At 36.2% G+C, this 18,158-nt stretch overlaps 1 protein-coding gene across 1 annotated transcript in view; it reads left to right on the top strand.

The window, feature by feature from the left end:
• The window catches only part of LOC149419842 (proto-oncogene tyrosine-protein kinase ROS-like), a 43,627-nt gene extending 35,593 nt beyond the window's left edge, over positions 1-8,034 (top strand). The window contains exons 28-34 of the mRNA XM_089637552.1: positions 460-684; positions 993-1,288; positions 2,420-2,614; positions 3,705-3,924; positions 4,450-4,657; positions 6,304-6,467; positions 7,209-8,034. Coding sequence (XP_089493678.1) covers positions 460-684; positions 993-1,288; positions 2,420-2,614; positions 3,705-3,924; positions 4,450-4,657; positions 6,304-6,467; positions 7,209-7,912 — 2,012 coding nt within the window. The 3' untranslated portion in view covers positions 7,913-8,034. The remainder of the gene's footprint in view (positions 1-459; positions 685-992; positions 1,289-2,419; positions 2,615-3,704; positions 3,925-4,449; positions 4,658-6,303; positions 6,468-7,208) is intronic.
• The last annotated feature ends 10,124 nt before the right edge of the window (positions 8,035-18,158 follow it).

Raw genomic sequence — 18,158 nt, 5'->3', positions numbered from 1 at the left:
TATCAGTAAATTTAAGAGTGAGTTAGGCAGTTATTTCGCTTAACATCATCTTAATCATATAACCTTACGTAATATCACCATACATACACCTGGCGATAGGAAAATTTTGACGCCCCTTATCAAAACCAGTAGACGTCTAGGTAGGTGATCACTGTAATCAATGATACAATCGAATGATTTGAATTTTTGTATAGCTCCGTTATTGTGAAAAATAATCTCAAGGGCGATGTGTTAGGACTGTTAAGTATTATCAGCAACTTGGCGCCTTAACAATTTGACACCCAGAGTGGACTGCTCCAATTGCGCCCGCCCTCAGTCCTGTGTATAATATTTACTGTTTTCCTTGAAGTTCCTCAAAAACACACACATTGTGTCAAAACGTGCCACGTGATGCAATAGATTGTGTTGTAAAGATTAACTTGTAACTAATAAACATGTTCAAATTCAATCTTATTTCAGATAATTACTGGATCATAGCTGACTTAAAGCTTAGCGAGCGATATACATTCAACGTACAGGCCCTGAACTCCTACGGTTGGAGCGACATGTCGGAACCGAGTGAAGAGTTTGACTTCTCGGAGGCAAAACTGATGGTGGTCCACCAGGACTACTTGGCCATCGTCCTCGGGATAGGCATCTCCATACTTGGGGCTCTAGGTTTGGGTATCGGAGTCTGCGTATATTGTGAGTAAATATTTTTGATATTATTTTTACAAATGTGGCAAAAATTCACAAATCAGTGTGCTTTAATGTAGAAACCATTGATCACAAGTTCTATCTCCTACTCTAATCAAATGCTTTATATGTGAATAGGTTTCGCACATAAAATTTTATTATGCATATTTATCTGCTAAACCTATTCAATGCTTACAAGCTGAATCTATGATCAATAAATCAGTAGAAACATGGTACATATTCAGTTTAAATGCTCTCCTGAAAAATAATCCATTAGCGAAATTTGAGGTTTTTATCCCAAGGTCTTCAATTTTCAGTGATAAAGCGGCGCGACAAGAAAAGTCTCCATCACTCCATACCAACATCCACTCTCCGCGGTCCCGACATGGAACTGGCCACACTACGAGAGTTGCCACGTTCCCGGGGCGGAGGCGGCATGTTCCAGCAGTCTGTCCTCTACGGGAGGGGGGGTGCCTGCCAGCAGGAGGGGGCGGACATGACCGGCTTAGTGCACATACGAAGGGACCAAATCACGCTGTCCAAGTTCCTGGGCTCCGGGGCCTTTGGAGAGGTGTTTGAGGGAAAGTCCTCGGAGACTAGGGTAGCCATCAAGGTAAATACTATACTTCATCAATATGGCTTGTCCTTCTTGCACAGCAGAACGCTGATTACTATTAAATGGCTGAACGATATCAGAACCCCTTTTGTAACCACCGTCATCCACCTCTCTGACCGTAAAAAGAAGCAAAACACTTGATTGCATGTTGGGCCCATGAGATCTTCAAATCTTATTCATTCTTATGAACACTTTTAGAATTGAACTGGAAAGTTGTCTGTGGTTAATTGTTAAATTTTATAAACCTTCTGTAAAATGATATATTTTTAATGAAGAGTCCCAACTTCTGTAAACCATCTTGAGCCGGTGAGACTATACCATCTCCAATTGGAGTAACCTATGTTTTGAGACCGAAAGTTATGGAGAGATGAAGGAGATGGTGAAGAGGAAGGTTGGGAAGCATTTGGCTATTCAGATCTGGCCATCAAACACGGTTAAAGCCATTTCAAGCAATGTTTCTTTTCCGAATTATGGTCTTTCACCTGAGCGTCACCGAGAGTATCTTTCACGTGGTTTTCAAATTTGTTTTGTGGCAGCAACCGTGTTTGTTTGTGGCCATTTTTAGGTTACAACAACTTATAGAGAGTACTTAACCCATGCTATGCACATGTATATAACTCTCGTAAAGGTTATATATTGTATACATATATGTGTTTTTACAGTTTTTTAATCAATGTTGCAGGCTTAATTACTCATGATTATGTTACATATGTATGTATACAAAAAACTAAAAAAAAAAAAAAATATATATTATGATACCCGTTAGTTTTAAAGGAGCATTAAAAATACCACAAGTGGCAATTTTTCCTACAATGTATATATATATGTATTAGGAATGCAGTTGTAAAATTTTTATGTTACTGTTAAGTATATTCTGTGTGTGGATGATCAGGTAGCTACAATTATACTTCGATATGGATAATTATATATTTATTAGACCAAATACAAAGATTGCGGAAACGTCTAGACCAGGTAACAGTCTGGATATAAGAGAGGTTCTACCTATTCTAATACAATTTATACTGTCTAATTGACCAGTCAGTATTGCCAGAGTATTATGTTCAATGATATGTCTGTATATGATATTAATGGAATAAACAATAATCCATCACCTTTCTTTGTTTCCAGACACTCCGCAAGGGCGCCACCGACCAGGAGAAATCCGAGTTCCTGCAGGAGGCCCAGCTCATGTCCAACTTCCGGCACAAACACATCCTCAGCCTGCTGGGAGTGTGTCTGGACAACGACCCCCATTTCATCATCATGGAGCTGATGGAGGCAGGGGATCTGCTGGGGTACCTGCGCACACGGAGACCTCTGCTGGTGAGAAAACTAATATTGTTATTATTACATACAGTGCTACTCAAAACGCATAATTATAAAACAAGTGCAGCATCTAATTCGACAATTAACCAAGGTTGTCATACTCTAAATAATATTTGTCAAAACTCCAAACATTGACATTTTTTCGGATTCACTGCCCAAATTCAAACGTAGCATCTTTCAATAATTTAAACTGTTCAATACGCATACATACAGACACACACAAACACTCACACATACATTACACACAATCACATCTATATACTACACACGTCACATGGTAATAAATGAAGGAATAAACATACCACTTAGCAGACATTACACGGAAACATATCATAGGTATCCAACATGAAGTATCTTATTCCTGTATATTGTTTCATCTCTGTAAACCATGTACTGTTTGTTTCTATAATATACCCAAGTCAAATTAATAGGTAATTACATTACTGAAACTCTAAATTATAGTTTCAACACTCTTTTTTTCGAAATACTGAATACATAATTGCAAAATATAGAGTGTGTAGCATCTTGTTTTATATTTTAGCAGTTAAATGGATGTTTCAAACCTCCATAGCTCATGGTGGAATTTAGATCCTATGACGTGGAATAGCTTCTTTGACTAATTTTCACGATTCCAGAGTTCACCTTTTGAGAGTTTTGTTGCACCGTTTGACAGATTTTGAATTTTCATTAGAAAATTAGGAATGACTTTTATGAAAACTGAAGTATGACACAACTGCCTTGGTTTGAGCTTTTAATCTTCAATAAATCAAGCACCTTCAACTGTCAACTGTATTGCTAGCCTCACACGACACTATACTATGAATGCAGTTTTTGGGCGTGGCCTATATGGTACTGTGTTCTAGTCTCACACGAAAGCTATAGGGGGGCGTGAGGGAGAGAGCATGGAATATTGTTTCTTCGTACGAGTTCTGTCACCTTGACAGTTGACAGCTGCATGACCGTGGCCACTACGTAATTCATTTGTTACGTCAGATGTGTAAGACATTAACTTAAAAAAACTTTAAGTAATATATGTTATTAATGTTTACCACGTTTATCATCACTAACCAATTTAATTCATCACCAGTACACAAACGATTCGCTGACCCTTGGCGACCTCCTCTCCATGTGCCTGGACGTGACTTCCGGCTGCTGTTACCTGGAGGAGATGCACTTTGTTCACCGAGATCTCGCCTGCCGCAACTGCCTCGTGTCACACCACTCCACTGGTAGGATAGTAAAAATCGGAGACTTCGGACTGACCAGGGACATCTACAAGAATGATTATTATCGGAAGGAGGGAGAAGGTAATTAGTGTTTATCAAATTTATGTAGTGTACCTATATTTATTTATATTATACGCCCATATGGGCTTTTATAACCATGTGATATACATAATAATTTAGTGGAACATTATTAAAGTAAAAATTTGCAAAAGAATAATAAAAGCTAACATTAATATTTATTTATGAGGCCTGTTGTTATAGCCTTCTTGTAACTAAATTCTGTGCAGTTGAACATTGCTTGAAATGTTGTTTCCATCTATGCCTAGTTATCAATCCGTTATGAGAGAGAGCTTGCTCTCTTGCCCTTTTATTTACATATGCACTCATTCATTCCCTATATTTGACCTTTTTCTCACTTATACTTTCTCGTGGCAACACTCTATTTGTTATATCAAAATATAAATAAATTTAAAAAGTTATTAAACATTCAAACCAACAACGGTAGTTTTGCGCCACCCTGTATAAGGGGTTTTTTAGCAAGATTAGATGCCCGCAACACTAAATACATTATACTATCACAATATTTAAACTGTATTAACATTTCAGGGTTGCTCCCCGTCCGCTGGATGGCCGTGGAATGCCTGACGGACGGGGTGTTCAGCCGCGCCAGCGACGTGTGGGCATGGGCCGTGCTGTGCTGGGAGGTGTGCGCGCTCGGCATGCAACCCTACGCCGCGCTCTCCAACCACGCAGTCATGCGCTACGTTCAGGGCGGCGGAACGCTACTGCGCCCGCTCAACTGTCCCCAAGAACTGTGAGTGGTTTTATCTCTTTTAAACTGACTCACTAACTAACTAACCATCACACCATTTCTCCGCAGGGGTCGCAACGTCTTTTACCATTCACTTCTGCATCATATAACCTTCTTTCTTCAGAAGCACATAACTAAAATATTATTATTTCTCCAAAATAGGGCAATGAGAATAATACTCAGACGAAATAGATATTCAAAAGTAAATAAAATGTTAAACGAACTAAATTGGCTAACGGTGAAATAGATGTTGACCTTGAACACGATGATATTTGTACACAAAATAGTAAACAACCTGCTACCGAAATATTTTTCAAATAAAATTCTATACAACAAGGACATACACAAACATATAACTAGGACGTGCAATGAAATCAGGCTACCAAAAAGGACAAGGCGAATACACAGAACAGTATATTCTATAAAGGGATGAAATACTATAACGCGCTGCCGGAAAACCTAAACACTGCCCCAATTGAAAAATTCAAGATGTTGTGCAGAAGCCACATAAAACAAGAAAAAACATAGAATATTAAAATGTAAAAATTAATTAGTCATTTGTAAACTTTAATGTACAAATTACTAAAATAAAATTAATAAATAAAATTGAAATAGAAATAAATGTTTATCTGTTCCAAAGTTTTCTCACACCTTGTCGTGTAGCTTTTACAAGGCTGACGTAACTGTGGGACTTTACTATTAATTCTCAGCCCTGTGACATATAAAAAGCATTCCTGTTTAGAGAGGAGAATAATTACCCCTATGAACATGTGTAGACACTACACTTCAAGACCAAAGGGAAGCGACTGGCCCAACCAGTCATTTGCAGCTCCTTACCCAAGGTACCCTCAAAAGGAAGCCCGGCAATTTAGTCAATGTCATTGGCGTGAGTTAAGCCTAAGCAACCCTTCCTTAATCTTAACCATTACACTTACATATTAGCCTTGTATTATTTCCAGATCTCCACTTTTGTAACTCGGTTTTACTACATATATGCCTCATAAATCTCATTTCTACACCATTTAGTTTACTTTCACCCTTCCTCTGCCAGTTCTATCCCTCACTGCCACACATCAGAGTTGATATCAGCACTCTATTGTGGACTGCTAGCTAGTCTTCTTTGGACAATTTTTTGTTAGTGCCAACTACGTTCAGTCCTTCAGTAACCCGTGGAATGCCAAGCTAAAATGCGTAGCCGCTGCCATGCGCCAGCTGCCACTATTTTCGTAATACATAATGTATTTTTAAATTTTACCATCTTACAAGATAGAAAATGTGTTTATATATTTATAAATATAAAAACATGAAGATATATTTTTGCTTTTTGTTAAATTTTCGAGTAAAATAATCATTCTTCACAATAAAAATATAATATAATGAAGAAATAATAAAATACTAATATAATACTTGCTTTTTGTTGCATTTTCCAGCTAAATAAGTGTTCTTTCATAATAAATATAAGTCAAATGAGGCTTTCCTGTAAATAAGGACAGAAATATGACGTCTGACATGGAATCTGCAAAGCGCTTAAAATAAATATGTTTTGCTTCTAAAATATCCGCTGGGGATTCTCTGGCATTCAAGCGGTTAATAGAGTTTCCTGCAGTGAATTAAAAACAAACATAAATTAATAAAATGTTGTATTCCAGCTTTGACCTGATGCAAAAGTGCTGGAGCTATAACCCCGACCACCGGCCGACCTTCAAACACTGCCTGGAGGTTCTGCAGCACCTGATGGCCAGTTTGAATGGAGACACGGTGCTGACTATTAGCATCAATGATGAACCGCAGTACATCACCGTTGTGGCTGATGGTAAATACTTTAACATTTTGTTGGGCTGCTAACTTTATTGCACCTAATCTTGCGCATTTTGGCATGCACTGCTTTCTTACTTTGCTACTATTTAAAAATAAAATCCTTCAATTGAAATTCGGACAGCATTAATATTTCACTCTGTAGACAATATCGACACCGAAAAGGCAAAAGGACGTAAACGACAATTTTGATTAAATCTTTTGTCTTGCCTTTCCGGCGTCCATATGTTTAAATACATCTTACTAAAGTTGCTTGTGTGCTTCTGGACTTAATCATTAAATTTTAAAAAACTTTTTGTTCTTCTGATACAATTAAAGCAGAAGCAGGTCATTTGTCTATTGGAATCGAAGGAATCAGTGTATTTAACACCCAACATTAGGGACCTTTGCAGTAACAGTCAAATGTTGGTAGCTAAGTTGACAATACCTAAAATCACATCACCGTGTTCATCATCATCATTGTTCCAGTGATTTTAAACACATTTAAAAATATAATTTTTTCAAGGCTGTCATAAGAAGTTTACGCATGTACGCTTAACCCAGCATGTTACTGAGATTGTGTTGCTTTTGCAGGGGTGAATAACCGAGCTTATTTTATGGATGAAAATCAAAACAATTTCTCAGGTAACTAATTATTCATTGCATGCTTTATAATATAAAATAAAATGGAATCATTATGTATTAACAAATATTTAGTTTTTATATTCTTGTCAACTCTAATTTTCATATCTTATTCCAGGAGATTCTGACTTCGTCAACGAATCTACTCAGATATCTTCAGAAACGTCACAAAGCCAGGAAGTTGGCCCAGACGGAGCTAGCAAATACTTAGAATTAATTTACCACGGAGAGTCTCTTCCCGTCTGTGTCGACGGATACGAAGTCCCCAGATCTAGTATACGAAGCAATGCTTCCAGAAAAATGTTCAACAGTGATATTCCTCAAACAAATTCTTTGAGAGGAAGCATTCAACGCAGACAGTCTTTCAACACAATGGATAATAGGCATTCAATTAATCGACGCTCTTTAAATCGGAGTAATTCTACGAGTCGAAGTCGAAATCCAGAAAACGGGAGATCCGTCAACTTCATTCCAAGTTCTTCTACAGCTCAAGTTCACTATCCCAGCGGGTTCAAAGTTCGAGTGTTAGAATCAGATCTGAACGATGTTGTTTACCGCAATAGTTTGAGGTTATCCGGCCAATGCGGTGACGATAGTGGACCTCGACCGGCTTCCCTACAAACATTTGTACCCAACGGCATTTTGAAAAACAGCGTTTCGCGAACAAATAGCGGGACTAGTCACACAAGCGACGAAGACAGGATAACTAGTCCATCGCGTAGTGAACAGAGAAGACTATTAAATTCTATAAACGGTTTCGCAACGGCGGATCGTCTTGATTCAAGTGTAGGTAACAAAACCATGCTGAGAACAATCACATGACTTGTTGTACTTTAGTTTGTGGTTATAGTGGCCAAGTTTATAAAACTTGTAACAGTGGGCTGTTATTTTGAATTTCTTATTGTCATCACATTTTTTTTTTTCAGTGATAAGTGATAATAACAAAAATCAATCTAACCTTTATTTTTATGTTTGTTTTATACAGAAATTTCAAATGATTGTTATTTATTATTTTTATTTCTTTTCATCACAAAAGTAGTTGTGTATGATAATTTGCTGCACAACATTTTCATGATTTCCACCATTTTGGAAATTTAGTCAATTATTATGAAGCATTTACGTAGAATAGATATACATTATAATATTACTGAAGTACGAAGATGTACATATCTTACTTTTATATTTTCTTTTGCTGTGTTGGGATTGTTTGAACAATGATCCTGGAAATTCCCACTGAAGCAAAAATTAACATTTTGTCATCTCTGCAATTTTGAGTTAGCAACATTATTTTGGTCTGTTTTAAGATCATGTGAAATGATAAAAACATTATTTCACTTTTTTTATTTATTTATAAATTGCTTTTGAGGAATAGTAGTGAATCAAGCATAACAAATCAATTATTTTTTATTGCCGCTTAATGATAGAACTGTTGTTTTGATGGCATTGTTTGAAAACACAACCTTACTACTGTCTACTGTCACATAATTATGTTGTTTAAATGTTTGAGCAAACAATTAAAGCTTGTACCATGCTAGTCGAGTAATTACTTTCCCAGACTTATTTTGCTGATTTCCAAAAGTTTAAGGTATTTTTTTATGATTTAATTTTCAAATTCTGTCTTTCTAAATGAATGGAAAGCGATTAGTTTTTTAATCTGAAACTTTTCCATAAAAAATATCAACCTTAAACATTTTGTTCTGGAAAATCATAAAAATCCAGTTAATAATGATTTTGAATTCAATTCTCATTTTGTTGAATCTTTTGTAAATAATTATTATGTTTATTATAATATTGATATTATTTTCTTGTCAGTAGTTTTATCTGAAAGTTATGTTAGATTTAAATGCAGATAGCACATAATATTTTAGCTTTTGTGAATTCTGTATTGGTAATCATAAAGACTTAAAAAACTACTTCTTTTATCTACCAAATTCAAATAATCAGTCAATGGTCTGGTTTTTTATAAATCTATATTGTTATGTTGCCCTTTACTGAAAACAGCTAAGCATTTAGTAATATTATTAGTCAGTATTACATACTGAGAAATCCTGATTTTCTCCTTATTCCATCACAAATTAAGTACATTATTGTGTAAATATAATTATAATTTAGTGTTAACTCAACATTTTTCATACTTTACACAGCAGTATTTCCGCAATCCTTTCTGATAATGAAAAAAGTTAAATAAAATATTTGTAAATATGAAGACTTTTACATATGAGTGCATTTTGTAGTGTAGGTAATATTTATTTAATTACTTTAAATAATTCTTCCATTATTCTTTGTATTCTGTTATTGTTTTGAAAAGTTGCAGCTATGAGCTATAAAGTACAAAGCATTTAGTTTTATTTACCCTCTAGGTATGAATCCAAATGACAGATATTATTAAAATGTTTATAAAAGTACTCGTATTGGTAATATCCTATTGAATCTTTGAGACTGTTAATTCCCAACTATTTACTAATCTTTTTATAATCAGTACTTTTTGTATATAGTGTTTATGAATCAATCATTATTGTATATTGTTTTTGTTTCAAGCATTTTAATATTGTGATCGCCACACAAATCACCCAAATCATCTATCTATAAATATATAAATGTAAATTTAAATCTTTGTTTGTTCAAAATCTTAAATCTCCAAAAGTTCTTTACCGATTGCTTTGAAATTTTGACACAACGTTGCCTTTGAATATGCATGTGTTTTTATATACCTGTATTATATATATTTCACCTGTGACAGGTAAAAACATGCTTTTTGAAAAAACAGTGCCTGCCAGTATCTGTTCGTTATAATCAAATGTTCAAAACATTTCTGTCCTACCTGTATTTAGCTTTGCAGCAGTAAAATTATTTGTCCCGGGCTATACATTATTTTTGAAGGATAATATTAGAAAAGTGGTGTAACTACACTTTGTTGCTATAGGAGTTTTGAAATCAACAAGGCTTTTTAAATTTCGAAACCAAATATATTAGAGTATGAGGAGATATGCTGTCGAAAAGTTTTTGTTAACCAATACTACTGCACGCCTTCGCTTACGGTAAAGTGTCAACACATGAAACGTATCATTTTCGTTGGCACTAATACTACCCCAGATTCCCGTGCATAGACGTTCCGACGACTTTCGCGATTAGCAAAACATACAAATATAAACATATATACGAATAGGGAATGCAACACACATATTGATATTTCAATCAAATTATTCAAGTTTAACTTTCATTTCATAAAAAGTTCTTATTATCAGAACAGATGATAAGGAATAAGTGTGATCTGGACTTGTTTGGTGTGACAACCCATGTCGATTATCTCATACCTACAATTAGATAGCAAAATTTCTATTTTTTAGTTTTGTCCAATAATGTTAATCACAATAACACACGTAATGTGTGTTTTTATAAAATGAGATTTTTCATTGTTTACTTATTTTAATTTATTCTGTATTTGAGCAACGAATGAGAATCCTATCTGCTCCCAATCATCTGGAGCCAGTGAGAATATGGCATAACAGATCCTAGGGTATATTGTGAGGCTGAAGGTGGTGGGGAGGTACCAGGGCTGTACTGAACGTATCTACCACATTGTTTCACAATCAATAATTTTACAATATTTTGTGCATAACTGGGTGCTCTACCCATGTTAAGGTCTTTATTTTTTAATTTACTCTTTGGTTTTTTTACATTGGGTAGATTGAAATGTTTACAATTTTGTCGTGGGTTCACTGTAGTGATTGAAGTAGAGGTTGTGAGTTCACTTGAGAGAACAAATAACTAATAAATAACAAATAAATTTCTAGAAATATGCTTTATAAAAAATAAATAGAAAACGCACCAAATCGCATACATGAGTGTTAGTTAAATGTAGGAACAGCCCGTGCAAATAGTCTCCGATTTTTTGTTGCTGGATTAAAATCATTTTGGCCAAAGTGAGACGAGCAAATGATGCTATGGCAAGTAGGAAACCGCTATGCCTTTCTCCCCGTTGCATCAATCCATTTTTCTTTGATATTTTCTTCCTTTGGAAATCTGAAATTATTTAAGATAAAAAACTGAGATAAATTTACCTAACATAAATTAATAATCACATTTTTTTCATGGAATACAGAACAAGTCAGTGAGACTCTGGCATCCTCATTGGGATATGTTGTAAGGCTGAATGGGCTACAGTTTCCTTACTCAGCATACTTGTTAATATGCACAAATTATTTAAGTAACACATTGTTTCAACTTAATTACTACAAGAAAGAACTATTAACGTCGGGAGAGACGGTTAATGAGTTTTATCTCAACTCATTGGGAATAATGTGTTACTTACCATGTTTTTTGTAATACATTATAAATAAATAAAAGATGCATAAGTTCCATCTTTCCAACCAAAGTTCATGGGTAAAAACAATCATAGGTAATAATATTTTGTATTTGAAAAGAAAAACATTTGCCTTTTTTCTACCACCATTAGCGTCTCGGCAATAATTATAAACAAAAATAATACATTTAAAAAAAAGTTAGTGAGATGAAATATCGATAGTCGGTATTTCAACGAAATCGCGTGCCATCACTAGCTTTGCTGTACCGGCCATGATAGATTCTACGGCAGAGTGCGGGAGCTTACGTCAATGACAACTTTGAAAATTCATTTAAATATTGATATCGTATTTTAATTTTGTACTTGCCGGTGAAATGATATTCCATTTGGCTTGTCACATTTTCACAAAGTTGCACTGAACAAGACGGCATTTTGAATAAAACGAGGACGAACAATTCTTTGTGACAACAAGAACTTAACTAAATTGACGATTTCTTGGCGTATTAAAATCACGCTCAATAGACCGGAACCGCCAACGGTCAGGCATACCTCGCAGCATATCTCCTCATATTCTAATATCTTTGGTCGGAACTAATAAAAATCACTAATATGTGTGGTGTTATCCCGTGTATTTTTTTTTTTTTTTTTTTTAAGTTCATCAGAAGTGTAAGATAATTTTTGTAAACTACATTTAAACACCACTATTATTAAAAGTGGCACATCTTTATCCTAATTTTTGACAATAAATAGAATTTCATAATGAGTTGTATTTCTTTTCCCTTATCTGTTCTGTAATGTTCAACATGCGTAGCACAGCGCAGTGAGTGTAGGTTCTTATGCTAGCATGATTTATTTGGATCTAGATCCAAACTGCTATTCCAACAGTCCTTTTGTTTTAAATGTTAATACATACCGCACAAGATCACAAATTGTCCGGAGCAGGTAGGAATCTGATACTGCTCCCGAGAGAGAGCAAATACATAAATATGTATATTCTATGAATAAAATGTACATTCTAACAACACATGGGTGTGAATAAATAAAATGTATATTCTGACAATAGTAAGCGGAAAACGTTGCTTGTGTTGTGATGGAGGACTTAGCTAGCCGAGGAATTGAACACACTACGCCTGGGTGGAACCCAAAAGCGATGTCAACTCAGCCTCTGACCGGACATTAATTTGGTAATTGCTCTAGATGGAATACCTATTGTATACTTTATATATCGTCGCATTAATTCGTAGAATGCGTAACTCCCAAATGTAAAATTTTACAGGAGGCACAAAAAACCTCGTAGTGAAAAAAAATTAAAGACGGCTTATTCTTTTTATTTATGTTTCGAACATATAATATATTTGGAAATTTATTTTCAATCATTAAACTTTTGTAAGTTAAGGCTTTCTATTTCAAATCGGAGTTAGGAAGTTTACGTAAAAACCGAGAATGGAGATACGCATTTTACAAAAGATACATACTTTTCTGCGAACAGTTTTATGAACAACCTAGCGGAAAATTTGGGAGATAGGAATTTTACATTTACAAAATAAAACACAAAAATGTATGTGTATGTCGAGGCAGTCTATTTAGATGCATTTTAATGATGCGGAAGGTTATCGTTTAAGGAGTGGTAATCCTTTTCTAATGTCTGTTTTAAGTCTTGTAAATGCTGGTACTTTTCCTTCCTTAAGGGATTAAATCTGACTCTCAAGTGAAATCTTCAAACTCTGGAGATCATTACAGATTCGGCGACGGTTTTGTGCTGGATGAGATCTACACTGACCGGGAGTAGTCGTGTCAGAGATGATTGTTAAGTGACGCTTGGAGTTGATGAAGGAGATTGTAGAAGAATTTGATCTGACATTGTCGATCACCCTTGTTGTCCTGTAGAAATAAAACTGATGCACTTACTAGGGTTTGCAAGACCCGGGCAAAGAGTAGCCATGACAGGAAACGTTGTGAAAGAGACTTCTCAGAGTGTGAAGATAGGTGGGAGAGATTTGAAAGTGGAACTGGTGAGCAAACATGTGCTTTAAGCGTAGAAACTCTTCATGCTCAGCTTTGGAGTAAAGTGAACGCTTCATCTTGCCCGGCTGGTCGATCCCGAGGCGAGAAGAAAGGACGTCGATAGATGCGTGCGTTCCTGCGTACAATGCAGGACAATTGACCCTCCACCATCATCCCATGAAGCGGGTAATCTTAATGTTGTGACAACCTGGAGTCGCTTGGCAATTGATGTTACTCATTTCGGTAGGAAATGTTTACTCACATTTATCGATTGCGGTCCAAGTAGATTTGCCGTGTGGCGGGAAATCGAGTCAGATAATGCAGCTTCGATTACACTGGTCGACATTTATTTTTTTAAGTGCTGTCCCTTGCATAGCTATTTTTTTTATATGTATTTAGTATCCATAAACACGATATGAAACAAAAAAAAATTTTAATAGGTCAGTTTTTTTTATTATTTAAGTTTTTTTACATAATTCTTCCATAGTATGACGGGTACTTACTTAACAAAATTTCAAAACTACATAATTCAATTTAATTTTTTGATTTGCGCTTGTGAGTATTTTGAGAGTCTCTGCAGGGTCCAGCAATAGTCTGCTATCATAGATGGACTCCACTTTCCTTGGTATCACTTTTCCATATCCGCAATGTCCTGGTAAAATCGTTCGCCGTGCTCGTCACTGACATCTCCCATATTTTCGGGGAAAAAATTCAAATGAGAGTGAAGGAAGTGTATTTTTAGTGACATGTTACATCCCATATTTTTATAGACTATGAGCATTTCAGACACAATGCTGATATAGTCTTCACTTTAATGACTTCCAATAAAGTTCTCGACAACATTCTTGAAGGCTGACCAAGCGGCTAGCTCGACTGGTCTCAACACTGTTATAAAATTCGGATCAGTCAAGACCTCCCTTATTTGTGGTCCCACAAATATTCCTTCTTTAATTTTTGCGTCGCTGACCTTAGGAAACTTTTGCTTTAAGTAAATCATGCCATTTCCATCCTTAGAGAAGCCTTTTGAAAAAAATTCATCAAACCCAATTTAACGTGTAAGGGTGTAAGTAAGATATCTTTAGATTTTACTAAGGGAGCATGTTGAACATTCTTCGTGCCAGGTTTAAGGTGCTTTCTAGTAGGCCAGTCCTTGGTCTTTCCTGTCTCTGCTGTCCCACTCGCACAGAAAACAACAATACTTTGTGTATCCCGCTTGCAGTCCTAGTAGGAGCCCTATTATTTTTAGATCACCACATATTTTCCATTCGTATTTTACAAATTTATTTTTTGTTAACAGCAGCTTCATGTTGTCATAGTTTTCTTTCATGTTTGCAGCATGACCAAATGGAATGGATGGTCAAAAATCAAAAAATCAATGATAACTCACGAATAAAAATGAATTAATACACATTTTAGTAAAACTTAAAACCCATAAAAACCTGACATGATATAAAAAAACTAATCACATATCTGAAATCAGCGTGAAATTTCCTGTCAGATTTGGCTACTTTCGTTAAAGGGACAAAAAATGTGTTGACCAGTGTTATCAGACATTTGGAAGAAGTGTTTCGGGAAAGAGGCCCGCCCAAAGTAGTTCTCATGGACAATGGTACTGCATTTTGTTCCTACAGTGTTACAGATAAGTGTAAGAGATGGAATGTTCGTCAAAGATTTTGCGCGGCATACCGACCAGCTGGAAACGGTATAGTTGAACGACATCATCAAACAATAAAGAGAACTGCAGCCAGAAGTGGAAGCGATCCCCTGCAGGCAGTGTTTCGGTACAATCTTTGGCTGCAAAAAGTCAGGATGATCGAGGTATTGCGCTGTCTAGTATAGTTCACACTTCACACTCGTGGTGACACCCTTCTGCGCAAGTGAATATAGAAGAGGAAGTATTGACTGAGCTCTAAGTGGGCGATCTTCTTGCGGTTAAACCAGTAGATGGGAGATGCACATCGTGCATGGAAGGGTGACAGGACTTACTTCAGTCAACAACATCGAAGTAGATGGCATACCAAGACATGTGCCCGCGGAAGATGCCTGACAGAGAATGGACTGTGTCTGAGGAGAGACGAGATGGAATTGCCGCACGTTCCACCGTAAATATTTTGGGTTTGTTTGAAGAGGACAGTGAAGAACCGGATCCGGATATGCATCAGGAGGAGATCCACTTGCAAAGAGATGGTGACCTTGAAGAAGAGATAATCACAGAACAAGGACCTATTAGGTATTTACGAAACCGCAGAGGCACATAAAACAAGAGAGCTACGGCAGAGCGTCACACGGTGCAGAAGACGTCAGTTTAGACTACAGATACAAAACACTATTCATGACTTCACAATTAAAATTAAGGTTATAAAATGTTCAAAATTGATTAATCAACTTATCTAAGTTAATTTCACGGTAAAACTATTACACCGTAAATAAATTTCCTCAGTCAAAAACACAACAAGCGTGCACGGCTCACCGGCCAATACTGAATTAAGGAGTTACGAAGTATTCGCGAGTAAAAATGGCACCATAATTTTACGCAGTTTCCTAATTTGTGTTTATCTAAAAGGTTAATTTTTTTTTAAATTTTCGAGTTTTACTAGTCGATGCGGGTCTAATTTTAAGACCAGATGGCATTAAAAACGTATTTTCGAAAAATTTGGAGTTACGCAGTCTACGAATTAATGCGACGATATGGTTGGCTAAAATCGGTCAACTACTTGATAATGTCGATCGATGGTTGTGTCCCATTAAAAGTTAATTTAACTGTCCATTATTTAATTATTTCCAGGAATCATTGAACTTTTAAGTGTTTATTTGAGTATGCATTTTTCTTCCAGTTGGCCGGCATTTTACTCACCTATCCTCATCCGGCCGAGTACGAACTCCATTCGTGTAGATATTTTCTTCCAGTTGGCCGGCATTTTACTCACCTATCCTCATCCGGCCGAGTACGAACTCCATTCGTGTAGATATTTTCTTCCAGTTGGCCGGCATTTTACTCACCTATCCTCATCCGGCCGAGTACGAACTCCATTCGTGTAGATATTTTCTTCCAGTTGGCCGGCATTTTACTCACCTATCCTCATCCGGCCGAGTACGAACTCCATTCGTGTAGATATTTTCTTCCAGTTGGCCGGCATTTTACTCACCTATCCTCATCCGGCCGAGTACGAACTCCATTCGTGTAGATATTTTCTTCCAGTTGGCCGGCATTTTACTCACCTATCCTCATCCGGCCGAGTACGAACTCCATTCGTGTAGATATTTTCTTCCAGTTGGCCGGCATTTTACTCACCTATCCTCATCCGGCCGAGTACGAACTCCATTCGTGTAGATATTTTCTTCCAGTTGGCCGGCATTTTACTCACCTATCCTCATCCGGCCGAGTACGAACTCCATTCGTGTAGATATTTTCTTCCAGTTGGCCGGCATTTTATTCACCTATCCTCATCCGGCCGAGTACGAACTCCATTCGTGTAGATATTTTAAATATATTAATTAGTTATTTGTAAACTTAAATGTACAAATTACTAAAATAAAATCAATAAATAAATAAAAATAAATTTTCTTCCAGTTGGCCGGCACTTTACTCACCTATCCTCATCCGGCCGAGTACGAACTCCATTCGTGTAGATATTTTCTTCCAGTTGGCCGGCATTTTACTCACCTATCCTCATCCGGCCGAGTACGAACTCCATTCGTGTAGATATTTTAAATATATTAATTAGTTATTTGTAAACTTAAATGTACAAATTACTAAAATAAAATCAATAAATAAATAAAAATAAATTTTCTTCCAGTTGGCCGGCACTTTACTCACCTATCCTCATCCGGCCGAGTACGAACTCCATTCGTGTAGATATTTTCTTCCAGTTGGCCGGCATTTTACTCACCTATCCTCATCCGGCCGAGTACGAACTCCATTCGTGTAGATATTTTAAATATATTAATTAGTTATTTGTAAACTTAAATGTACAAATTACTAAAATAAAATCAATAAATAAATAAAAATAAATTTTCTTCCAGTTGGCCGGCACTTTACTCACCTATCCTCATCCGGCCGAGTACGAACTCCATTCGTGTAGATATTTTCGACTAATCGGCCGAGTCCGAACTGTGATTGTTAAGAGATTCTGCACACCCACCCCAGCCTAAGGATGCGTAGTCTAGTAGTGACCCACACATAGCTTTGTAAATGAGTTTCAGTTCATTTTTACGTACAATATTTCTAATTGGCATAAACATGTGCGTGAGCTTTCTAACCTTTGTGGTGATTAGATCTATGTGTCCTTCCCATCTCAGGGATTGCGGTCCCTGGCTTTCGCCTCCAGTCCTCAAGTCCCTCCCGTCGAGCATCTATATCCAGACCATTTATGTATAAAAATATTATATAGTTCCTTAGGTTGGCCCGCTTCCGTCGCACTAAAACATATGAATTTCGTTTTTTCCGAGTTAAGAGTCTAGATTATATAATCTAACCAAAGTTTTAGCTGTTTTATACCACTGCTTTGCAGTGTACATCATTCCAGGTTTTTCCTTCGAATATTAACTTTGTTGTTTCTACTGGTTCGGTCCATTGATGCTTAAAAGACGTTAAATTATTCAATGTTTTTGCATGAACATTATTTATTTATTTATACGCCCATTGGGCTTTTACATACATAGTTCATAAAAAAATAATATTCTGAAGATTGTAAGTTCACAAAAGTAATAGTAAAAATACATATACATAACCATATCCATTTGACATATTATAACAGCAAG

Source organism: Hesperophylax consimilis, chromosome 11 (genome assembly GCF_061612785.1).
Source record: "Hesperophylax consimilis isolate HC1 chromosome 11, BYU_Hcon_1.0, whole genome shotgun sequence".
In the NCBI taxonomy this organism is placed as follows: Eukaryota; Metazoa; Arthropoda; class Insecta; order Trichoptera; family Limnephilidae; genus Hesperophylax; species Hesperophylax consimilis.
The sequence above is the reverse complement of the archived record's forward strand: the minus strand, read 5'-3'. Positions and strand labels throughout refer to the sequence as shown.